Source organism: Mya arenaria, chromosome 8, assembly GCF_026914265.1.
Source record: "Mya arenaria isolate MELC-2E11 chromosome 8, ASM2691426v1".
NCBI lineage: Eukaryota > Metazoa > Mollusca > Bivalvia > Myida > Myidae > Mya > Mya arenaria.
In genome coordinates this window covers 26,427,176-26,450,674 of record NC_069129.1, presented here as the reverse complement: position 1 = coordinate 26,450,674, position 23,499 = coordinate 26,427,176, and the positions used below count along the sequence as shown (strand labels likewise).

General features: G+C 37.3%; 2 protein-coding genes across 2 annotated transcripts; both read right to left on the bottom strand.

The window, feature by feature from the left end:
• Nucleotides 1–971: 971 nt before the first annotated feature.
• LOC128244093 (52 kDa repressor of the inhibitor of the protein kinase-like) lies at nucleotides 972–3,505 on the bottom strand. The gene is made up of 4 exons (XM_052962109.1): nucleotides 2,859–3,505; nucleotides 2,361–2,580; nucleotides 1,712–1,972; nucleotides 972–1,400 (listed from the first exon to the last, which is right to left on the bottom strand). The coding sequence occupies exons 1-4, from the start codon at nucleotides 3,503–3,505 to the stop codon at nucleotides 972–974; spliced, it is 1,557 nt and encodes a 518-aa protein (XP_052818069.1).
• Nucleotides 3,506–6,848: 3,343 nt separating this feature from the next.
• On the bottom strand, nucleotides 6,849–9,736 carry LOC128245119 (heavy metal-binding protein HIP-like). The gene is made up of 3 exons (XM_052963355.1): nucleotides 9,524–9,736; nucleotides 8,232–8,301; nucleotides 6,849–7,320 (listed from the first exon to the last, which is right to left on the bottom strand). Exons 1-3 carry the CDS (start codon nucleotides 9,731–9,733, stop codon nucleotides 6,893–6,895), a joined length of 708 nt encoding a protein of 235 aa, XP_052819315.1. The 5' UTR covers nucleotides 9,734–9,736; the 3' UTR covers nucleotides 6,849–6,892.
• Nucleotides 9,737–23,499: the final 13,763 nt, after the last annotated feature.

The following is a 23,499-nucleotide window of genomic DNA, read 5'->3' as shown; positions in this document are numbered from 1 at the left end:
TGAACGATGATAACATGGTACAGAACATTTACGTCACGCACAACCCTCGTGATTGAAATTATGCACGCGCACTACAACGTAAGATGTCAATAACTCGAATTGTGGATACCGTAACTATTACTTATAGTTTCATCGGTGGTTTTTCAACTGTCAATTTATCACAGTAAACAATCGTTAAATAAATGAAAAGCATTAAAGATGCACTCTTGCTCCCAAATAAGATTTTCCAAAATTAATAGTATTGTTTTAATAATCAAAAAAGGATGAATAAATGTCAAAAACAATTGTTCTTATGAAGGATATCGAGTTCAATTTGAAGAAAATAATCATATTTAATAACACAGTATTTCTACCTTATGAGACTACAGTACACCGCAGTAAATCTTTTAGCATTCACCAATCATTTAATATGTTTGCACTTTCTGCTATTAAATATGTTTGTTTATAGTTTCCATAAATGCACTATTTAGTAAGTAGTTCAAGGTTTATCAGTCAAAAATTGTGTTTGTTATACATGTGAATGTATTGATTTTTAATAAGAGTGTCACTTTAACTATTCAACATTTGTTTGCACATGTATACGTTTATAAAAATGATTGATAGCAGGGGCGTAGCCAGGCCATAATTCGAGATACTCCCGCCTTTCTAGGGGGGTACGGGGGCATGCCACCCCGGAAATTTTTTAATTCACAGACCGTCTTAGACGGCATCTGAGGGCATTATGGCATCAAAATTGTAAGACTTGTACCGTGCAATATATCGGGGGGGGGGGGGGGTGTAATGGAAATATGTAAGGAAAATGCAAAGTCACATATATTAACATTCGATACGTAACAAATACTAACTTCATTATACATTTTTGTAAAGTTGAAATAACATTCATATAATATCAAACATCTTTCGTTGCGGCGTCAGTTAGTTCATTAAGTGTTTATGCAACCACTTAACCAAAGTTTTCGTCTACAATATGGTTAAACTTTGAAAATAAGAGCAAGGCGACGATCTTTTTGACGGGCAAAAGCATCCACCACTTGCTCAACGTTATTGTTTCGCTCCTGGTAAATATTCAGTAGCCCAAACCCGGATAACCTCTCTGTGGTCATGGTAATTCGGAGGTAGGTCTTGACCCGCTTCATCGTTGAAAACGACCTCTCTGCCGTTGCTGTGGATACAGGCATACACAACAAAATCATCATGCATATCCGGATATTAGGATAGGACGCCTCAGTTGCCACGCCCAAGCTTGATTCTAGGCATGGATATGGAGCAGGGGATGTTGTCGTCCATTTAGCCGTCCATCTGTTGCACTCCCGCACGAACGTCTCCTGGTCGCACCCTGGTAGGTCTGGCTGGTACACTGCGTATATCTCTCCAGCCCGAGCAGGTGTGAGCCCAGCAGCCTATAGTTATAATAAAACAATAACCATGGTTATAAAGTTTGCAATTGTTTTTACCGCGACTAGTTTGTATCATTACCAATATGATGAAGACATTTAACGATATAATATCTACACGCCAATATATTATAAATAATAAAGAAACATGTTTCGCTACTCGTGAAAATATTAATTCTCTGACCACTCGTGAATGATAACATGATCATACACTCAAGTCAACAAATATCCTCTATATCATTGTTGAAACATGTATTAATTCACTAGTCATATAAAATATAAATATAGGACAAAATTAAAGACAAACTAATTTGTACTTTTGTTGGCAGTAGATACTGAGCAGTGAATCTTCCATGTGGATTTAACAGCCGATTCGTCAACTCCACAATGAGATGGTCTACGAATGGTAGATACATGTTGACTCTCCAGAATTGCGAAGGGGTTTGGGCCGAAGCGTTTGGTCTGTTGGCTTGCCGACCGTGGCAACGAGGAACGGTGGCCTCCACGCCGATGTCGTCTGCTAGAGAAACGGCTTTGTCATATAGGTGGTCCCACAGCATATCGTCATTTCGTTCATTCTGTAATGAGTTCCGGTTAAATGTATAAATATAAATATGACCAGAAGACTGTTTTAATACCACACAGAAATGCGGTGGTTTGATATTCATATGAACGCATATTGTTTATAAGCATTAATCCAGCCATTACGCAATCATACATAATACTAAGTCTTATATTAATGGCTAATTCATCATTTCATATAGTACATAATTATTTGTTTCGATAGTTGCTATGCGTAAAACTTATTTGTTAATTCCAGTAAGTCGAATTATTATGCTATATCTATAGACATTACGAACATGTCTGGAACAAGACAACTTGAACGGCAATTGATCATACATACATACAATATTAATACTATATTATGTATATACATATTACATATAAATGAAATAACGAAAATACCTCCAGCATGGTGATAACAACTCGTGCTTCCTCGGCTGCCTCAAGCAAGTCGCAGTCTTTCTTCTGGAGGATCTTTGATATGTTAACAAGACCCGACAACGCATGCTCTACCGCGACCAATGTTATGACAAACTCAAAGTTCTGTATTGAGCGGCTATATCCCGCGGCTTTTGTGTCCCCATAGTCGCTCGCTAGCTCGTCCAATGACCCCACAACAACTCTGAAATATGAATAGTTTAATATGGAAGTAAAGAATTAATAAAGTGGTTTTGAAACGTACTATTTCAGGCATTTACAGGCATTTTAATCGCAAAAATCAGAGAATATAAACTCAATTTAAAATATTCTTATGTTTTTAATACAATCATGTAGAGAACAAATTATATTTAATGTTTTATGCATGTTTATAAATATAGTATGAAATAAGTTAAAAACTGTTCTTTTCATCAGAGTATTCATTATATTTGCAAAGTATTGAATGTTTGACTATGAAAATACCTATATGAACACAGGAACGTGTGCAACGCCTCTGCCCTTGCGGCCCAGCGGGTCTCGCACAAAGATTGGAGCTTCGTGCGCCGGTCCATCTCTTCGCGTGCAGCAGCGTCTTTCTCAAGGTTTTCTTGGAACCTTAAAACGCGCTTGGCGGAATAGTTAAACGCAAAAGCAATTTGCTGGACAGTCCCCATCATGTTCCGGGCGTACATTTCCTTCGAGGCATGGATAATTGACAAGATAAGGCTATGTGCCTTGCAATGGGTATACACTGCACCAGGAATACGCTGCCGAATCCTAGCTTGTACACCCCTATGGATCCCTGACATGTTGGCTGCGCCGTCATATCCTTGGCCACGCATGTGATTGATGTGCACACCCGCACGCTCAAGGTTGGCTAAAAACGCATTTGCTAATGATTCACCTGTGGTCGATTCACATTCTGCAAAGCCTAGAAACTCCTCACGTAGACCAGTTCCATCAAAATAACGGAGACACATGGCCATTTGCTCCATTGTACTGGCATCGGTGGCTTCATCTGCTATGAAGCCAAAACATTTTGCTTCGTTACACTTCGAGACAATACCGTCCGAAATCTGTTTACCGCAAAGCCCAATAAGTTCGTTTTGAATATCCGGACTCAGGTACATGGACCGGGGATCTCCATTTGTAAGATGATCTTTCAAGACTCTATCATGTTTAGCTTGAAAGCTCAATAAAGCTTTGAAGTTTCCCCCATCATCATCGTGCCCCCTGAGTGCAATGTTCTGCTTTGCACAGAAGATAATTGCTTCAGTGGATGCTTATCATTATCTGTCTGTTCTTTTTAACTAGAGTGTTGTATTGTGATGACAGTTTTCGCATTATGTCTGGTTGATTGCCGTTCATGACGGACAAGAAAGTATCAGCAGAATCACAGTTCGCCAAATGTGCTTCAGACTTAGCATGATTAGCAACAATTTTTGCGATATTGCTCCAGTCACGGAGAACCGAGCTAACAAGGGTTTTCACGCGTGAATCAGGGCCAGAAAATAAGTGGCATTGGGCGCAATAGACACCATCCGTCGATAAAGAATATCGCAGCCATGGAAAGTCCACAAAATACTTTGCTTGTAGTGTACGAAATCGTCCTTGGGCGTACCTGAATGTATACACAAACAAAAAATATAAATATATTAAAATATTTATGTACGCGAGTCATAATGTCAGTTTTATGTCATCTTCCCGAAAAAGATCTGGATACGGCGGACCGGCTGATGTTGTGGAAGCCATATTGGTTTAAAATTACCCGCTCAATAAACTTTACTTGACATGTATACTGTATAATGTATGGGAGACAACTCAGATTTATACAGATATGTAATTTACCTTCGATTGAAAAACAAGAAAAAAATATTGCAGAAAACAAAAGCTAGTATAAAAACACATTTATAAATGTGGTGAAAATTTTATTTTATGCGAATTGTGACTGTCTTCATTGTGTAATATGTTGCCTGTACCCCCTTTAGGGTTCAAGTTTTACATCATTTTTAGGCCATTTGAAATTTTCATTTTTCAAAATCGAAATACTCCCGGGAGTATGGGAGTATGCCTGGCTACGCGCCTGGATAGTTGCAATTTGTTTCATTCACTCTGCTCCAACCAAGATTAAAAGGTTTAAATGCTTTCAATTTTATTGATGGAGAGAACTTAGTAACACGTATTTATTATTGTAAATATATTTATTTGTATAAGCGAAAGAAAACGTGCAAGAGGTTTAAACCGAAAAACAACAACGACTTAATTAGGTTTATAGGCAGAGGTACTTTTCCACATCTATATTTACTGGAAAAAAACCTACTGAATATTTTGCCATTTTCTGCCTCTTCGCCGTTGGAGGGTTAAGGAGTTATAGCATGTATTAAACGTTATTGCTTTAGATATGAAAAGTAGTGTCTTGTATTCTATGTCATTGACGTTGACCTTGCGCCATCAAACGGGTTTATGTTTAAACTTTCGACCACTGGGCTTGTTTCTGAAGTTTTTCATATTATATTGTTATTGAGTTTTTTTTCTGAAATATTTGTTTAAACATTAATATTTTATCTTGTTTGATTCCATGGACCATTTCTTTTAAATATATTGGCACTAAAAGCAGAAACTGCCTTCAACGAAACTGTATGTATGCCTTATTGGATCTAATGCACCAGTCAATTGTAACCACGGCCCCTTAAGGCACCGGGAAAAGCGGGGACTTTGACTTTCGGTCTAGCCAACCCCGGGCAAAATATCCGACCTGCGGGGACGAACTGCTAGTAAAATCCCCGCCAAATGCCCCCAACTGACTGGTGCATAAATGTACGTTATCATTAATTTAAAGGTCACGCTTTTGTTTTAAACACTTAACATTCCTCAATACTATCGTTAAAAGTTACGATTTTTAGACAGTTCTTTGTGTGTTGAAAATGATTCTTAATCTTCATAGAAATTGTTTTCAATTCGATTCAATTGGAGCCAACACGAAGCCATCACGGAATACCACGGTACCACCACGGCAGCGCCACGGACCGTCCCGGAATGACCCGGACCAACACGGTGCCAACACAAATGACATCCCGGACCGTTCCGAAATGACCCGGACCAACACGGTGTCAACACGGATGACATTCTGGACCGTCCCGAAATGACCCGGACCAACACTGTGTCAACACGGATGACATCCCGGACCGTCCCGGACCATTCCGGATCACCAATGGACTGTCCCGGAACCCACACGGACCGCCCCTTCGCAAACACGATAGTTTCGGCGTAGGATCGTAATCAAAAGTTGTATTTCACGAGTGACATAACAACGAGTGGAAACCTCACTCTTGGTGTTCACGAGGTGAAATATATTGCGATCCTACACTGAAACTTTCATTTTTTTCTTGTTATTATTATGCTTAAAATCGGTTTTTCAAGACATTTATTTGCGTTTTATAAGAATTACGCCCTGTGCGTGATTGTGTTTGATTTGGGCGGACATTTTAAAACAGTGTAAAATATCAAACTGATATTTTCACCATCTGAAACAGTGAAATATCAATGTTATTTCACCGAAAAAATATATTTATACTACCGGAAAGCACACACACCGGGATAAGATCCATTTTAGATACGCAGTAAAATGCACCGAAATATAAGTTGGTATTTTTTACCATTTCTTATCGTTTTCTGAATATTAAAATTGCTACATTATTTATTCGCAAGCTTGAGTCCAGATTGTCGTATTAGTCTCACGATGTTTTCTCTTTAAAGATAAAATTTAATTTAAAAAAGTAAGTAGCCGTATATTTGTTCGTACAATACAATTGTTATAAACATGTTTATCCCAGTAGGGCACGAAGCGCACCTATTCGGAAGTGCCTACGCATCGTCACATGCCTTATTTCTTTTCATCTACACATGACAGTGAATTAAAGCATGGTTATACCACCTCAGACCATTGGCTAGTTTCCATTTTCATATGTTTTGAAGCTGAATGTTTGGTGCTTGAAAAAAACAACAACAGGCTGAACATGCTGGATTTACTTGAATTACTTTTTCACCGCATTATCTGTCCTCGTGCACCGGATATTGTCATTTTACCGAATACACAATGGTTACGTTCAACCAATTTTATTTTTCTTAGGAGAAACGTTACTTTTTTCTCACGTTGTTAAATGTTAAGTACACAAGTAGAGCTTTCTTCCCATTTATGATGTTGGGGTCGTGAAGAATAAGAAATCGGTGTTATCTTTCATGCATTTTGGTAAATTGACTATATAATATTTAGAAAATTTATTTAGTGGTCTCTAACCTGTATGTGTTTGCCAAATGTCGACTATTCGGCAATTAATCGATTAAGTGAACACGGAAAAGTACAACACAATCGTTTTGAAAGTTTGTACTTTCACTTAACTTTCAAACTTTATTTCGAATCAAAACATTGATATTCAGGTTGCGAATCCAAACTAAAATAGTAAATTGATTCAATTTGACTTTATAAATTTTATTGTGTTGTTATGTTGTATTCCATCTTAGCCAATGATGTTGGTAGGCTCGGTTTCAAACAGAAGAAACCCACTGAACATCGTGTGACAGTAGCCGTGAATTTCCCCTTGGCCTGAACTCGCTATCCATACTTCAGAACCTTGCTTCATTTCAAGTGTCCACATTTCTCCGACAGATTCAACTTCAGTTATACCTTGTGCAGAAGAATAGATGCCGTCGATAATTTCGCCGTCGTGAACAAAGTTAAGATACAGGGAATGATTTGGTCGTGACATTGCTGATAGGTGAAAGGCATAGACGCCGTTGATTGGTGCGTGGAATATGCCGGTTGAATTGCGGTAGGCTTGGCCATAGTTGGTTATGATACGGTCGAAAATAATCGTTTGATGTGCGCCAAGATTCGTCAAGTCTTTGACTCCAACGCAAGAAGTGAATGCAGTTGGGCCGTTTCCAGCTGTATTAAGACAAGACAATGGTTATTTTTATACATTTAGTCACGAAATTAATACAGAAAAATGGGTGATTTGTATGATATCGATCTACCGGTATACTTATATTTAGTTTATACATGCATAGCAATGATGTATACATTGCATACATACAGTCCAATTGCTTACAACTTAAAACTTATCAAACATAAATAGAACAAGTGGACAACATAAAGTGAAATATATTTGTTTTAACACGATGATCAAAAATAAGTATTGCATATCGACTGTGATAAAAATAATGCTGAAATGTTATTATAGCTGCAAATGAGTACATACACTCTATTTATCAGATGTAGTACAAAGACAATATCAAAGGCAGTTAGCTGGTTAGGTTCTTGTGTTATATTTAAAGAATATCTGCATCAAACGCTTATATATAAACCGGCCTTGACTTAGTGTTTGCTTTGACCGGCAACCTGTATTTAATTAAAATTGATGTCTTTTATTAATGTGAGGTGTCCACATTGCAAATGTTTCGTTCTCATGTAGTGTAAACGGATTTTACTGCTTGCGGAAGTTCTCGGCCTTTTTACATAAAACATATCGGATAAATGCCGGTACATCAGTAGAAGTAGCTTGATAAATTTACATAATAGTATTAATTTATTGTGGTGTTTAAACGTGTTCAAATTTATTGCAAGTGAAGTGTGTAAGTGCATAAACATTAAGATTCCAACGAGTACAGTAATTAAGTTAATCAGCTAAATTGAAATTACTACGCGATATACTTGCATTGTAGTTAGATATATAAAAAAACTGACATTGTAAACCGTCCATAAACATCCGAGGTTATTTTCGATGGAAAAAGGCCAAAGAGCCCCAAATGAATTAACCGGGGTTGCGGACGAAGAAACCGCTTTACCTTGACGCTTACCTGCTTGGCGAGCGAATTTATTTCCAATATCGATGTCCGGGATTGCGTGTCGATTTCTTGTAGTTGTATGCTTAAATGAAAAAAATGGTTTTATAAACATAAATTATAAAGCCGGATATTTATACTGATATGAGTGTTTGATGTATGTTGCTTCTTTCGATGTAGCTTCAATCGCATGAATGATAACAGTATTAGCCAGAGATTGTGAATGTGAAATTGTATTTTTGTATGGTTTTTATATATAAACATTTGTTTTCATTTTCACCCTGAAATGCACCGCATAATTTAAGTTTTGCTTTTATACGTATCCCATCACTCTTGTCGAAAAGCCAAAGCAAGTAGTGTTGGCTTTGTGTATATGTACGAAGCAATTTGTATGTTCCTGTTGTTTCTGCCAATTGTTTTGAATTATAATAAGCCCATGTGAGTTTGGTTTATGGTCGCTAAGCCCACGGGTCCTCCGTTTTCACCCACAACACAAGACCACACCCTCGCATAACATCGTGCCAATGAGAGTGATTAATATAATGATGTAAAAACTGGTTTCACAATCGTTGTGAAATCAATAAGATTAATCTTAATATAGTTGAGTAGGTAAGTCATGTTCCTTTTTTCTCTCAATAAAGATGTGTTTGAATATCAGTTTGACTTGCAAGAACCTATAAAAAATAAATAAAAATAAAAAAAATATTAAAAAATCGAAAACTAAATTGTCGTCGGGTGTATTCCAATTCCATTTGTTAAATAAAGTGTATGGAATTTTCTTCTCTTCATCTGTTTTTGTCAGGAGGTAGAATGGGTAGAATTAGTTAAACAAATCATTTTAAAATTTTGAAGTAAATATCACCATGCCCCAATTTCTCGAAACTTCTCAAGTCCCTTATAACAGGATTAAGCTAATCTCACTATTTTTGTTTTTCTATACATGTATTATTCTAAACATTTACTTATGCGAGAGTTTGTATACGTTATGAAGTAAATATTTGTATAATAATCACAATTAACTATTTTTCATTAATCAAAATCGATTTTAAGTATGTATTTTGGCTAATTGAAATAAGCGACATAAGCCGGTTAAGCTTAAGAAGTTTCGAGAAATTGGTGCCGCATCACGTAAATAATTCTATTGCAGTATACTATCCGTGTACTGTTTTGTGTGGATGCATTATTAATGTTGCCGCATTACGTGGTCTGAGATAATCAAGATAATGAATTTGATAAATGTAGGTTGTGAAACCGGAAACATTTTCTTTCCAACGACTAAATACTTTACAAGCTTCATCAAAACAAACCTGGCTCTCGATGTCCTTTATCGTTTTCTTCAGGTGCATATTTTCTTCGACAAGGGTTACCACAGCTTTCTCCAGATTAGTAAGTCTTTCGTCAACAACTTTTTGAAATGTATTTTCATTTTCATTGTTAACACATGCAATATGGCTTATTGCATTCGTAACCAGAAGGCCAAGGAATATCCATTTGTCTGTCATCTTGTTTCCATACATGAATAGAACCACATTCAAACTTCCTTTGATAGATATTATCTATGACCTGGGCACATTTGGTATCGGCGTGCTTTGTAAGATAACGCATGCCTTCAAATACGTAGACATGCTCTCTGGCATAATTTATGTAGAGGTCACTTGTTTGTTTCAGTGTCAGATCGTAAAATATGTCACCGAGTTAGCACCAGATCCGTAGCCATGAGGAAAATATATACTATTGGTATTTATGAGATAATATATTGCACTATTGTACTGAAACAAACATTTTACTTTTTATACATAACAGTGCACTATTTTTTAGTTCACATATAAACTACCAAAAGTGATTCATACACTCATTGCAGATAGTTTACAAACATGAGAGCATTATAAATGCAAAGTATGCAGATACTTTATGCAGGGTCATAATGAATACATATATGAAAACAAAGAATGCACTGAGTTTAAAGTTGTCCGAACGGAATTATACATTGAGTTTCAAATGCTGTTAAAATACAAATAGGATTACATAGAATTATAACATTTTAAAACGTTATCCCAAAAACAAAATTCTCCGGAAGAGAATGTATGTATATATATTAAAACCTATAAAATATATATCATGTGAGAATTCTCCAATCAATATACGAGAGCGGAAACTGGACGTTTTATTGGGGAACCACTGGATCTTAATATGGCGTGAGACCACAGTTATTTTTACTATATGTTTCATATAGTCGACACTAACCTGGCTTTTGACTTTATACACACCTGTAAATAGGATTACATAGAATTATAACATTTTAAAACGTTATCCCAAAAACAAAATTCTCCGGAAGAGAATGTATGTATATATATTAAAAACCTATAAAATATATATCATGTGAGAATTCTCCAATCAATATACGAGAGCGGAAACTGGACGTTTTATTGGGGAACCACTGGATCTTAATATGGCGTGAGACCACAGTTATTTTTACTATATGTTTCATATAGTCGACACTAACCTGGCTTTTGACTTTATACACCCCCCAATTGAAAAACAAGGACATGGCATCTCTAGAACAATTCAAGACACAAAATATAATCACAAGAAAACACCATGTTGACCATTGACCCGACTGTCAAAATTGAGTTCAAATACATAACCCTTCCGCCAGGGAGTCAATCGGCTACAAACAACTAATTTTCAGACTTCCACATGCTATGATTTTTCCAATATTTACATTGAAAACTATCAATTTCTGCAATAGAGTGTCAAATTCAGTCAAGTTCTCTGCAAAAAGAACATTTTTTGCTTCTTTTTCATTCAATTTTAATAAAATATTGATACTTGAACACAAGCACTCTTTTTCTGTATTCACATCCGGATCTTGGTCAACGGGGGGCAGATAACTGTGGTCTTGAGCCATATATGCAGATTATGCCAGCTTAATCATATTGAGGACGAGAAACACTTTCTTTTTGAATGCAATCGTTACAGTGATCTGCGTTTGTTACACCTGAACAAAATAATTTCACGTCAATTAGTCGACCATGATATAGACAGTAAACTATCCATTCTAATGTCCTCATATCCTAGGAAACTATCTAAATATATTGTAAATGCCTAACTTAAAAGACGAACTATTATGTACGCTTAATGTGATATTTGATCCATTTCTGCCGCTCTTGGAACTTACATTGTATCTGTAATACCAACTGTGTTATGATACTTGTCAATTTATGTTATATACCTTATGCCACTTTCATTACACTTTAGATATGGTGACCTATAGACACAACGGGTCGGGTGCAAATGTTTGTATATATGTTATTACTACTCTGTTTGAATTGCACATGCCACAATAATAAACAATTTACTTACTTATACGCCAAAGAAACGAGTGATGAACGTTTACATAATTTTTTAACACTAAGTGCTGAATGATTTTAAAACGTGTATAACAAATATTGATAGTTTCATGAACTAATTTTTCTTTCTACTTATGAAGAGGTTCAGCAATTTTACATAACTCGGTGAATCATTAAATACAGGTTTTATTAATGTTTTTCTCAGATTAAAGAAAATCAGGACATTCTTCAATATAATGGTATCATCACCTATCGTGCTATTGCAACGTGTTCATTTTACTTTTCTCATATTTTCCATCTCGTTCGTAATGTTGCAAAACTCTTCTATTTATGTCATAAATGCTCTTAAGATAATTTTCCATTTAAAACTTTGTTTTTTTAGATGTTTTTTTATATCTAAAACGTGTCGATGTATTTCATGTACCAGTTAATAATAAACAAATCCTTTAACTTTTGTGTCTCTGAGAGGGTTAGGCATCTACAATTACTTAATGTATGTGATAACCAAATCCCATACATTCCTCTTTTTATTAACATATCTTAAATAGTATTGATCAAGATGAATTTATTTGAATACCCGTTTTTTTCAGATGATCATAAAGACTTTATATGGCAAAATAAAGTAGCGAAGGCTTAAATTGTGCTTCAAAAATTAAAGTTGTATCTTTTATCAAATATTTTAAGTTTCAAAATCCCCATATTTTACACCCATAAAGAAATACTGGTTTAACAAGCTTATTAAACAAGAAACAAGATACAAGATACAAGAATCTTTATTTAAAGTCGGGTATGTGTTAACAAGAAACATTAGCTCAATGAGCTATTTTCCGACATGAATAACAAACATACATAACATATCAAATAACAATAACAATGAGCTTGTGACCTGGAAATAAAAGTATATATGTTAAAATGAACACATATTGGAGCATGCATACAAATACAAATAGCAAAATAGGATTAGAGCATCGTGAACAGTGATATCACCAGAGCATCGTGAACAGTGATATCACCAACAAGTTTTCCCAGCTGTATGGCCAGACCACATGCGCACGGTTCCACTAGTTGAGATACCACTGTAAAATGGCTAGTTGTTTCAACAGTATAACTTGAAGGGTAATCATATACATTGAAGTAGCAAAATTGTAAGTAGCAAAATATACAAGGGAATAACAGCTTTGTACATCGATGTGTAGTTTATAAAAGAACAAAAAACTTAAAAATAATCTAGCATGATAGGAAAAAAAACAACAACTTTGCAAGTATTGCTTAGAGGAGGTATGATATATATCATGTTATTTTGATATTACACCTTTCACTGTAAAATAATGTTAATTGAAAAAAATGAAAAAGTAAAATCGTAACATCTAAACAAAATACTTGCCGAAAGAAAAACACAAGTAGTTGTATGTGTTCGACAGATGTTATATAATTTGAACAATCATAATAAGATATTAGCCCATGTAATTTAATTTAATAAGTTGTTATTTTAGTCAAAGAAGTCCGATGAATTCTTTTCTGGTATTTGAATCCCATATCTTGTCCAGTGGGTGTAAGCCATCCCACTGAAAACAAAACTCCTTTTCCGTTAAGACAAAGGATAAAAGATATTCAGTGCAACATCTTATTGTTCTCAATTTCTTCTATTTTTTAAAGCAAAAAGGTATTATTTACACATTGAACACATTGAAGAGGGACCTTTCCAGTTGCGGATCAGCCTTCTAAATTCCAGGTAGTTTTGGGAGACCCTTATTTCCTTTGGGAGGCTGTTCCATACCTGACTGGCCTCAAAGCGGAAAGAGTTTTTCCATATTTAGTTGTTCTTACTGATGGAACGTCTACACAGTTTTCGTATCTCAGATTAAAATTACATGTCTTAAAAGTTACAAGGTTTTGAACATATTCTGCTGAGATACCATACTGACATTTGTAAGTTTCAATAGCAATGTATCTTACCCTACTCAAATGTAATGTTGGCAATTGAACTATATGAAGAAGATTTTCGTAAGTTGAGGTGTAATCATTAAAAACAATTTTTAAAGCTCTGTATTGAATCTTTTCTAATTTGTCTGTGTTGGTCTTGATACAAAAATGCCAAACGACAGGACAGTAGTTGAAATTGGATCTGATAAAAAGTTTAAAGATAATAAGCTTAGTATTGGTTGTCAAATTTGCTTAGTCTTTGAAGAATATTCAATTGCTTAGCAGCTTTTTTTTGCACATTTTAGAAATCTGGGCATCAAAATCTAATAAACTATCTACTTCAACACCTAAAACTTTCACTTGCTCTTCACAAACAATGGTGTGATTAAGTATATTGAATTGTTTTATTTTTTTAACTGACCTTGAGCCAACTGAAATTGCCTGAAATTTGTCAGGGTTAACCTGCATTTGACTGGAAGTAAACCAGTTTATCAAAATGTTACTTTCTTTTTCAAGAGTGGTCTCAACAGCATCAGGATTTTTATCACACACAGAAAGAGTATTGTCATCTGCATAATCATACAAAGCTGCGCATCATTGATAAAGTAGTAGATGTCATTTAGGAAGATGTTGCAAACTAAAGGCCCTAGTATTGACAAGTCAACTTGCATATTAATTGGAAAGTATAATGATTAAGCATTTCTTATTAAGGAAATACATAGCTTTATTAGCGTGGTTTGTAATATGACTAAAATATTTTCCAAGATACCTGTACTCTCTCACAGTTTCTATGCCCATATTATCAAATTGGAATGTCTGATTCATCATTCTACCGGATGAGAATATTACAATCATTGTTTAATTAATATTAACTTTTAAATGCCATAAGAGACAGTAGTCATGGTTTGCATACAAACAATATGGGATATTATTTTCAGATTCACAGACAATGTTTGTGTCATCAGCATAGAAAAATAAAACATTTGTATACATAATAATAACTGATTATCACCAATGTCGATGCCATTTAGCTCTTTCGTGTTACAGAATCCTGAAGGTCGTTTAGAAAAAGGGAAAATAACATCAGATAAAGATTTTTTCCTTGTCTGGCCCCTATATTACTTACAAAATAGTTAAACGACTTTCCATTAACCCTAACAAAAGATTTAATAGAATCAAACATGCTTTCATTAACTTTAGAAAAATACCGCAAATATTATATGAACTTTGTTTTTACCAAAGATCAGAACGCCAGACAGAGTTAAATGCAGCTATAAGGTCAATACACGCAAAACATGATTTCTTCTTTTTGGCTTTTACTATTTGTATTAAGCAGTGCAACACAAATATATTATCCGGTGGTGAATAGGTTGAGCAAAAACCAGATTGGAATTTGAAAACCTTGACATGTTTGGGTCATTGGCATTTTTTTTTATTTTTTCGTGACAAAACTGATAATGCTATCAAAGCTATGCCAAACTCTCAAACTATTTTCTTTGAAAGAACATACAGATTTAAAGTAAAATAGTAGGGTTTTAGCCAGGCTTTAAAAAGGACAGGGTGGTGCAGAAAAAGAAAATGGTTGCTAAGGGTAAAAACGGCACCTTGAATCGGGCTATGAAGAACTTAAACATGAATTTGGCAGAAAATGGTAGATATTGTGTTCAATGGAGGAAATTTAAAGTTTCAACAGACAGAAATATAAAGTTGCGTGTATATTTACAATATAATTAGACAATACGAAATATTTTTTGAGAGTGTTGAGCATTTAATTCTATGAAGACTTTTAAAAGGACAGGGTTCAGTACCCTTCCATAACCCTTCAGCTAAAACACTACTGTGGAGACATATATAGTTGTTGTTGACTGTGAAAATTTAGACGCAGATGTTAAGATAGGTTCTAATGGTGTCATGATTTACTAGAAAAGCAAGCAGAGCACTTCCTATTATACAGAATTATCTGGTTTTGACTTTTCTAAATTTTGAACGCAGCCAATCTGAGTGAATTTGTAACATATATGTTAAAGAGTCAGTTACTGATGATCCCAGCCATGGTGCTACGTTTATTTGAGCTGTGAAACTGAATAATCTTTCTTGTTTTTTAGGTGGCCAATGCAGCCAGTGAGTTGGTTACTCATTTGTTGAAGAGTCAGTAACTGATGAGCCCAGCCTTATGGCAGTTAATGTTGAAAGAACTCGCCAGAGCACTGCCAATTATGCAGGTATGATGCTTTTATTTTGTTAGACGTTTCAAGTTTATTACTGACCTTGAGACAAGATTTCACTGGTATTTATTAATTTGCATAAATGAGAGTAACAAGCAAATGCGTTCTTTTTTTACACATAAGTATGCCCCCCCCCTTCGGAAAAGAGTGGTATATTGCTTTGCACGTGTTGGTCTGTTGGTCTGTAGGTTGGTCGGTCGGCCCGTCGGTAGACCAAAGCTTGTCTGAGTGATAACTCAACAATTCCTTGACATATGGTCCTATTGATTTTAGTGGTCATCGGGTAAAAGGTCAAGGTTACAATGACCTTTACTGGTAAAACGGATTTTAAAGCTTGTCCGAGTGATAACTGAACAGTGCCTAGACCTTGGGCCATCAAACTTGACAGGGAGGCTGGGTCTAGGTCACAGTGACCTGGAAGGCATATTTGACAATTCCTGGACTTATAGTTATCAAACTTGAAATGGAGGATGGGCCTGACCAGTAGATTGCTTTTAGGAGTCATCGAGGCAAGGTTATAGTGACCTTGAATGCGAAAATATTGTTCTAGTGATAAATCGACAACGCCTGCACCCATGGCCCTCAAACTCGACTTTGGTGTTGGGCATGTCCTTGAGATTACCCCTTTTGATTTAGGAGTCATTGGTTCAAGGGTCAAGGTCATAGCGACCTTGAACGCAAAGAGCTTGTCTGTGTGATAACTTGACAATGCCTGCACCCATGGGCCTCAAACTTGACATTTAGGTTTGGGGTGACCAGTTGATTTTGGTTTTGTGGTCATAGAGTTAAAGGTCATGGTTATAACTCATATTCATCATAAACATTTCATTATATTTACTTGTTCCCTGCTGCTAAGAGGATACACTTTTATCTACAAATATCATTCATCATCTGAACATGATAAAACTATGTACCTACTGTCATCACACTTTGAGTGGTCATTATCTTAAATCTGCCTCAATGACAAATCAGCTTTCATTTCAGTCCATGCATATTTCATTCCAAAATTGTCCAAATAATCCTGACAACATGGCACTCACGGGTGGCATAATGTTTGACAAACATCTCTTGTTACTTTTCATCCTATGTTTGTTGTTTTAACGAATAAATAAAGAGATACTTGTTGTATTTGGGTGGAACATCAAACTATATTTCACCATGTGATCACAGAAATCAATGAATCAAATAAAAATGATATTTTCATTGAAGTGAAAATAAGAGAAAGATAAAAATAGCTTGATATTTCAGTCAAAGCATGAAAGAAAATGCATTAAGAATACAAAAATAAGAAATAAATGTTCTTTTGATCATTCACATGTTAGTGAGAGAAAAAAAACGATATTTTTCCGCTATTTCTGCTGCTGGTTTATCAAAACCTGACATTTGCACGTTCTTTCAGTCATATGCATGTGTTAACACAGTGCTGGGAACCAGTATTCTAGCCATGCTGGAAACCAAACCCTCCACTTCCTCAAGTGAGATCACCCAAGGGGAGAAACTCCGGGGAACACTGCGATGTATGCTGTCTACAGACCTAAAGTAAGTTTGGGGACGTATTCACACGCAAAGGGGGTTACTGTTGTAGTGATGTCATTTGAATCCATACTCTTCTGAGTCTCTTTAGCTTTTAATTTTCGAGTTGCACTTAGTGTTTAAATGAGTCTAAAATTGTGGTGAGTCAAGAATCGCACAATAGTTGAAGCTTGTCTGCTTTTGTGTCACCTGGTGAGCATGGCAGACACAAAGGAATGACTTGTCCGTCACATGTTTGTTTAGGATCAATATCCATTGAATTTCATGTTCCAGAGTCGTCAAATGTGCAAAGTCATCAAATGTGATATGCACATTTGACGGGGTCAAAATATGACCCCCATGGATTTGAGGTCATGGTGACCTTTAAACTTAAAGTAAGTTCTGGAGTTAATAGCTACATAGCCACAATTCCAACGTTAAAAAGTGCTAAAACATTGCTGATTTTTTTTATTGAATATCTAAATCATTTCAATTTTTGTGAATGGGCAAGGCCCATGTGCGAGTATAAATGAGCTTACACACCAGCAGGCCATAACATTATGCCAAAGACAGTGATTAGCATAATAGTGTAGTAAGTTGTTTCTCAAAGGTTAAATATAAAGAAGTTTGAAACTAGAATAACAAGAAAGTATTGTGGAATAAAAAAAACAAAAATATATTAAACTGGTTCCATCATCCGCACACCGGGTACGATCAGAAGCCCTGAAGCGCTTATCCTGGTACCTATCAAACGAGGAAGGTGGTGCGCGTCGGTTACCCATATTTTCGGAGCTGAACGTTGCAGACCTTGCAAATCTTCACGATCCGTAGACAACGATTTGGGGCAATCTGTGTTTCAGGTAAGAACGCTGTCTTTTTGTTGTAGGAGGAGGGGGGAATGATATATTGGCAAGAACTGGTGTTATCACTGTTGTCATCGGTAGAGAAAAACTGTTCAAAATATAGACATGAAACAAATATTTTCTTATAATATAGTAGACTTTCATTCAGTCTTTAGTTTGGTATAATGGGATATAATTGAGTTGCATTTGTGTCATCATGTTCCAACCTCGCCCTGTTTTTGGGGGCATTCATCAATTCTGTGATATCTCTAGTTTGTTTCAGACTTTTCATAGACTCATGTAGATGTTAGGTATACTTGGTATAGTGAATACCTTGCCTGAAACCAGAAATAACCAAGCAAGTGAAACAAATTCTGACCAATAATTTTTGACACATTACCAAACTTAAAACATATACTTTTCCAAAAATGTAAAAATAAAAGTTGATTTAAAAAAAAATGGGTCCGCGTATGTTTTTTTATTGAAATGTTGATTAATTCTCAAAGAAAACAATCTTATTATGTCTAACTTTAAAGCAAGTAACTTGCATTTCTAAATTTAGTCAAAATGGCGCATTTTATGCCCCCGAAGGTGGGCAAATTAAAATCGTAAAATCGCACCCGTCCGTCCGTCCTTCCGTCCGTCCGTGTGTCCGGCTCAATAACTCGTGTCCGGGCTGTAACTCTCCCTTTTATTGACAGATTTTAAAATAACTTGCCACATGTGTTTGGCATACCAAGACGACGTGTCGCGTGCAAGAACCGTGTCCCTACCTCTAAGGTCAATGTCACACTTAGGTGTTTATTCACAATGGAATGCTGCATATAAGGACATAGAGTATAGGTGGTCGTTTCCGGGCTGTAACTTTCCCTTGTATTGACATATTTTAAAATAACTTGCCACATTTGTTTGGCTTACCAAGACGACGTGTCGCGTGCAAGACCCGTGTCCCTACCTCTTGGGTCAAGGTCACACTTAGTGTTTATTCACAATGGAATGCTGCATATAAGGACATAGAGTATAGGTTGTCGTGTCCTGGCTGTAACTTTCCCTTGTATGGACAGATTTTAAAATAACTTGCCACATGTGTTCGACATACCATGTCGACGTGTCGCATGCAAGACCCGTGTCCCTACCTCTAAGGTCAAGGTCATACTTAGTGTTTATTCACAATGGAATGCTGCATATAAGGACATAGAGTATAGATTATCGTTTCCGGGCTGTAACTTTCCCTTGTATGGACAGATTTTAAAGTAACTTGCCACGTGTGTTCGGCATACCAAGACGACGTGTCACGTGCAAGAACCGTGTCCCTACCTCTAAGGTCAAGGTCAAACTTAGGTGTTTATTCACAATGGAGTGCTGCATATAAGGAGATAGAGTATAGGTTGTCGCGTCCGGGCTGTAACTTTCCCTTGTATGGACAGATTTTAAAATAACTTGCCACATGTGTTCCACATACCAAGACGACGTGTCGCGTCAAAGACCTGTGTCCCTACCTCTAGGGTCAAGGTCACACTTAGTTGTTTATTTACAACGGAGTGCTGCATATAAGGACATAGAGTATAGGTTGTCGTGTCCTGGCTGTAACTCTCCCTTGTATGGACAGATTTTAAAATAACTTGCCACATGTGTTCCACATAACAAGAGGACGTGTCACGTGCAAGACCCGTGTCCCTACCTCTAAGGTCAAGGTCACACTTAGTGTTTATTCACAATGGAGTGCTGCATATAAGGACATAGAGTAAAGGTTGTTGTGTCCGGGCTGTAACTTTCCCTTTTATGGACAGATTTTAAAATAACTTGCCACATGTGTTCTGCATACCAAGACGACATGTCGAGTGCAAGACCCGTGTCCCTACCTCTTAGGTTAAGGTCACACTTAGTGTTTATTCACAATGGAATGCTGCATATAAGGACATAGAGTATAGGTTGTTGTGTCCGGGCTGTAACTTTCCCTTGTATGGACAGATTTTAAAATAACTTGCCACATGTGTTCCACATACCAAGACGACGTGTCGCGTCAAAGACCTGTGTCCCTACCTCTAGGGTCAAGGTCACACTTAGTTGTTTATTTACAACGGAGTGCTGCATATAAGGACATAGAGTATAGGTTGTCGTGTCCTGGCTGTAACTCTCCCTTGTATGGACAGATTTTAAAATAACTTGCCACATGTGTTCCACATAACAAGAGGACGTGTCACGTGCAAGACCCGTGTCCCTACCTCTAAGGTCAAGGTCACACTTAGTGTTTATTCACAATGGAGTGCTGCATATAAGGACATAGAGTAAAGGTTGTTGTGTCCGGGCTGTAACTTTCCCTTTTATGGACAGATTTTAAAATAACTTGCCACATGTGTTCTGCATACCAAGACGACATGTCGAGTGCAAGACCCGTGTCCCTACCTCTTAGGTTAAGGTCACACTTAGTGTTTATTCACAATGGAATGCTGCATATAAGGACATAGAGTATAGGTTGTCGTTTCCGGGCTGTTACTTTCCCTTGTATGGACAGATTTTAAAATAACTTGCCACATGTGTTCGGCATACCAAGACGACGTGTCGCGTGCAAGACCCGTGTCCCTACCTCTAAGGTCAAGGTCACACATAGGTGTTTATTCACAATGGAGTGCTGCATATAAGGACATAGAGTATAGGTTGTTGTGTCCGGGCTGTAACTTTCCCTTGTATGGACAGATTTTAAAATAACTTGCCACATGTGTTCGACATACCATGTCGACGTGTCGCGTGCAAGACCCGTGTCCCTACCTCTAAGGTCAAGGTCATACTTAGTGTTTATTCACAATGGAATGCTGCATATAAGGACATAGAGTATAGATTATCGTTTCCGGGCTGTAACTTTCCCTTGTATGGACAGATTTTAAAGTAACTTGCCACGTGTGTTCGGCATACCAAGACGACGTGTCACGTGCAAGAACCGTGTCCCTACCTCTAAGGTCAAGGTCAAACTTAGGTGTTTATTCACAATGGAGTGCTGCATATAAGGAGATAGAGTATAGGTTGTCGTGTCCGGGCTGTAACTTTCCCTTGTATGGACAGATTTTAAAATAACTTGCCACATGTGTTCCACATACCAAGACGACGTGTCGCGTCAAAGACCTGTGTCCCTACCTCTAGGGTCAAGGTCACACTTAGTTGTTTATTTACAACGCAGTGCTGCATATAAGGACATAGAGTATAGGTTGTCGTGTCCTGGCTGTAACTCTCCCTTGTATGGACAGATTTTAAAATAACTTGCCACATGTGTTCCACATAACAAGAGGACGTGTCACGTGCAAGACCCGTGTCCCTACCTCTAAGGTCAAGGTCACACTTAGTGTTTATTCACAATGGAGTGCTGCATATAAGGACATAGAGTATAGGTTGTTGTGTCCGGGCTGTAACTTTCCCTTTTATGGACAGATTTTAAAATAACTTGCCACATGTGTTCTGCATACCAAGACGACATGTCGAGTGCAAGACCCGTGTCCCTACCTCTTAGGTTAAGGTCACACTTAGTGTTTATTCACAATGGAATGCTGCATATAAGGACATAGAGTATAGGTTGTCGTTTCCGGGCTGTTACTTTCCCTTGTATGGACAGATTTTAAAATAACTTGCCACATGTGTTCGGCATACCAAGTCGACGTGTCGCGTGCAAGACCCGTGTCCCTACCTCTAAGGTCAAGGTCACACATAGGTGTTTATTCACAATGGAGTGCTGCATATAAGGACATAGAGTATAGGTTGTTGTGTCCGGGCTGTAACTTTCCCTTGTATGGACAGATTTTAAAATAACTTGCCACATGTGTTTGGCATACCAAGACGACGTGTGGCGTGCAAAATTCGTGTCCCTACCTCTTAGGTCAAGGTCACACTTGGTGTTTATTCACAATGGAATGCTGCATATAAGGACATAGAGTATAGATTATCGTGTCCGGGCTGTAACTTTCCCTTGTATGGACAGATTTTAAAGTAATCTGCCACGTGTGTTCGGCATACCAAGACGACGTGTCACGTGCAAGAACCGTGTCCCTACCTCTAAGGTCAAGGTCAAACTTAGGTGTTTATTCACAATGGAGTGCTGCATATAAGGAGATAGAGTATAGGTTGTCGTGTCCGGGCTGTAACTTTCCCTTGTATGGACAGATTTTAAAATAACTTGCCACATGTGTTCCACATACCAAGACGACGTGTCGCGTGCAAGACCTGTGTCCCTACCTCTAGGGTCAAGGTCACACTTAGTTGTTTATTTACAACGGAGTGCTGCATATAAGGACATAGAGTATAGGTTGTCGTGTCCTGGCTGTAACTCTCCCTTGTATGGACAAATTTTAAAATAACTTGCCACATGTGTTCCACATAACAAGAGGACGTGTCACGTGCAAGACCCGTGTCCCTACCTCTAAGGTCAAGGTCACACTTAGTGTTTATTCACAATGGAGTGCTGCATATAAGGACATAGAGTAAAGGTTGTTGTGTCCGGGCTGTAACTTTCCCTTTTATGGACAGATTTTAAAATAACTTGCCACATGTGTTCTGCATACCAAGACGACATGTCGAGTGCAAGACCCGTGTCCATACCTCTTAGGTTAAGGTCACACTTAGTGTTTATTCACAATGGAATGCTGCATATAAGGACATAGAGTATAGGTTGTCGTTTCCGGGCTGTTACTTTCCCGTGTATGGACAGATTTTGAAATAACTTGCCACATGTGTTCGGCATACCAAGACGACGTGTCGCGTGCAAGACCCGTGTCCTTACCTCTAAGGTCAAGGTCATACATAGGTGTTTATTCACAATGGAGTGCTGCATATAAGGACATAGAGTATAGGTTGTTGTGTCCGGGCTGTAACTTTCCCTTGTATGGACAGATTTTAAAATAACTTGCCACATGTGTTCGACATACCATGTCGACGTGTCGCGTGCAAAATTCGTGTCCCTACCTCTTAGGTCAAGGTCACACTTGGTGTTTATTCACAATGGAATGCTGCATATAAGGACATAGAGTATAGGTTGTCGTGTCCTGGCTGTTACTTTCCCTTGTATGGACAGATTTTAAAATAACTTGCCACATGTGTTCGGCATACCAAGACGACGTGTCACGTGCAAGATCCGTGTCCCTATTTCTTAGGTCAAGGTCACACTTAGTGTTTATTCACAATGGAGTGCTGCATATAAGGAGATAGAGTATAGGTTGTCGTGTCTGGGCTGTAACTTTCCCTTGTATAGAAAGATAATAAAATAACTTGCCACATGTGTTTGACATACCAAGACGACATGTCGAGTGCAAGATTCGTGTCCCTTCCTCTTAGGTCAAGGTCACACTTGCTGCATATAAGGACATAAACTATAGGTTGTCGTGTCCTGGCTGTTACTTTCCCTTGTATGGACAGAATTTAAAATAACTTTACATATGTGTTCGACATA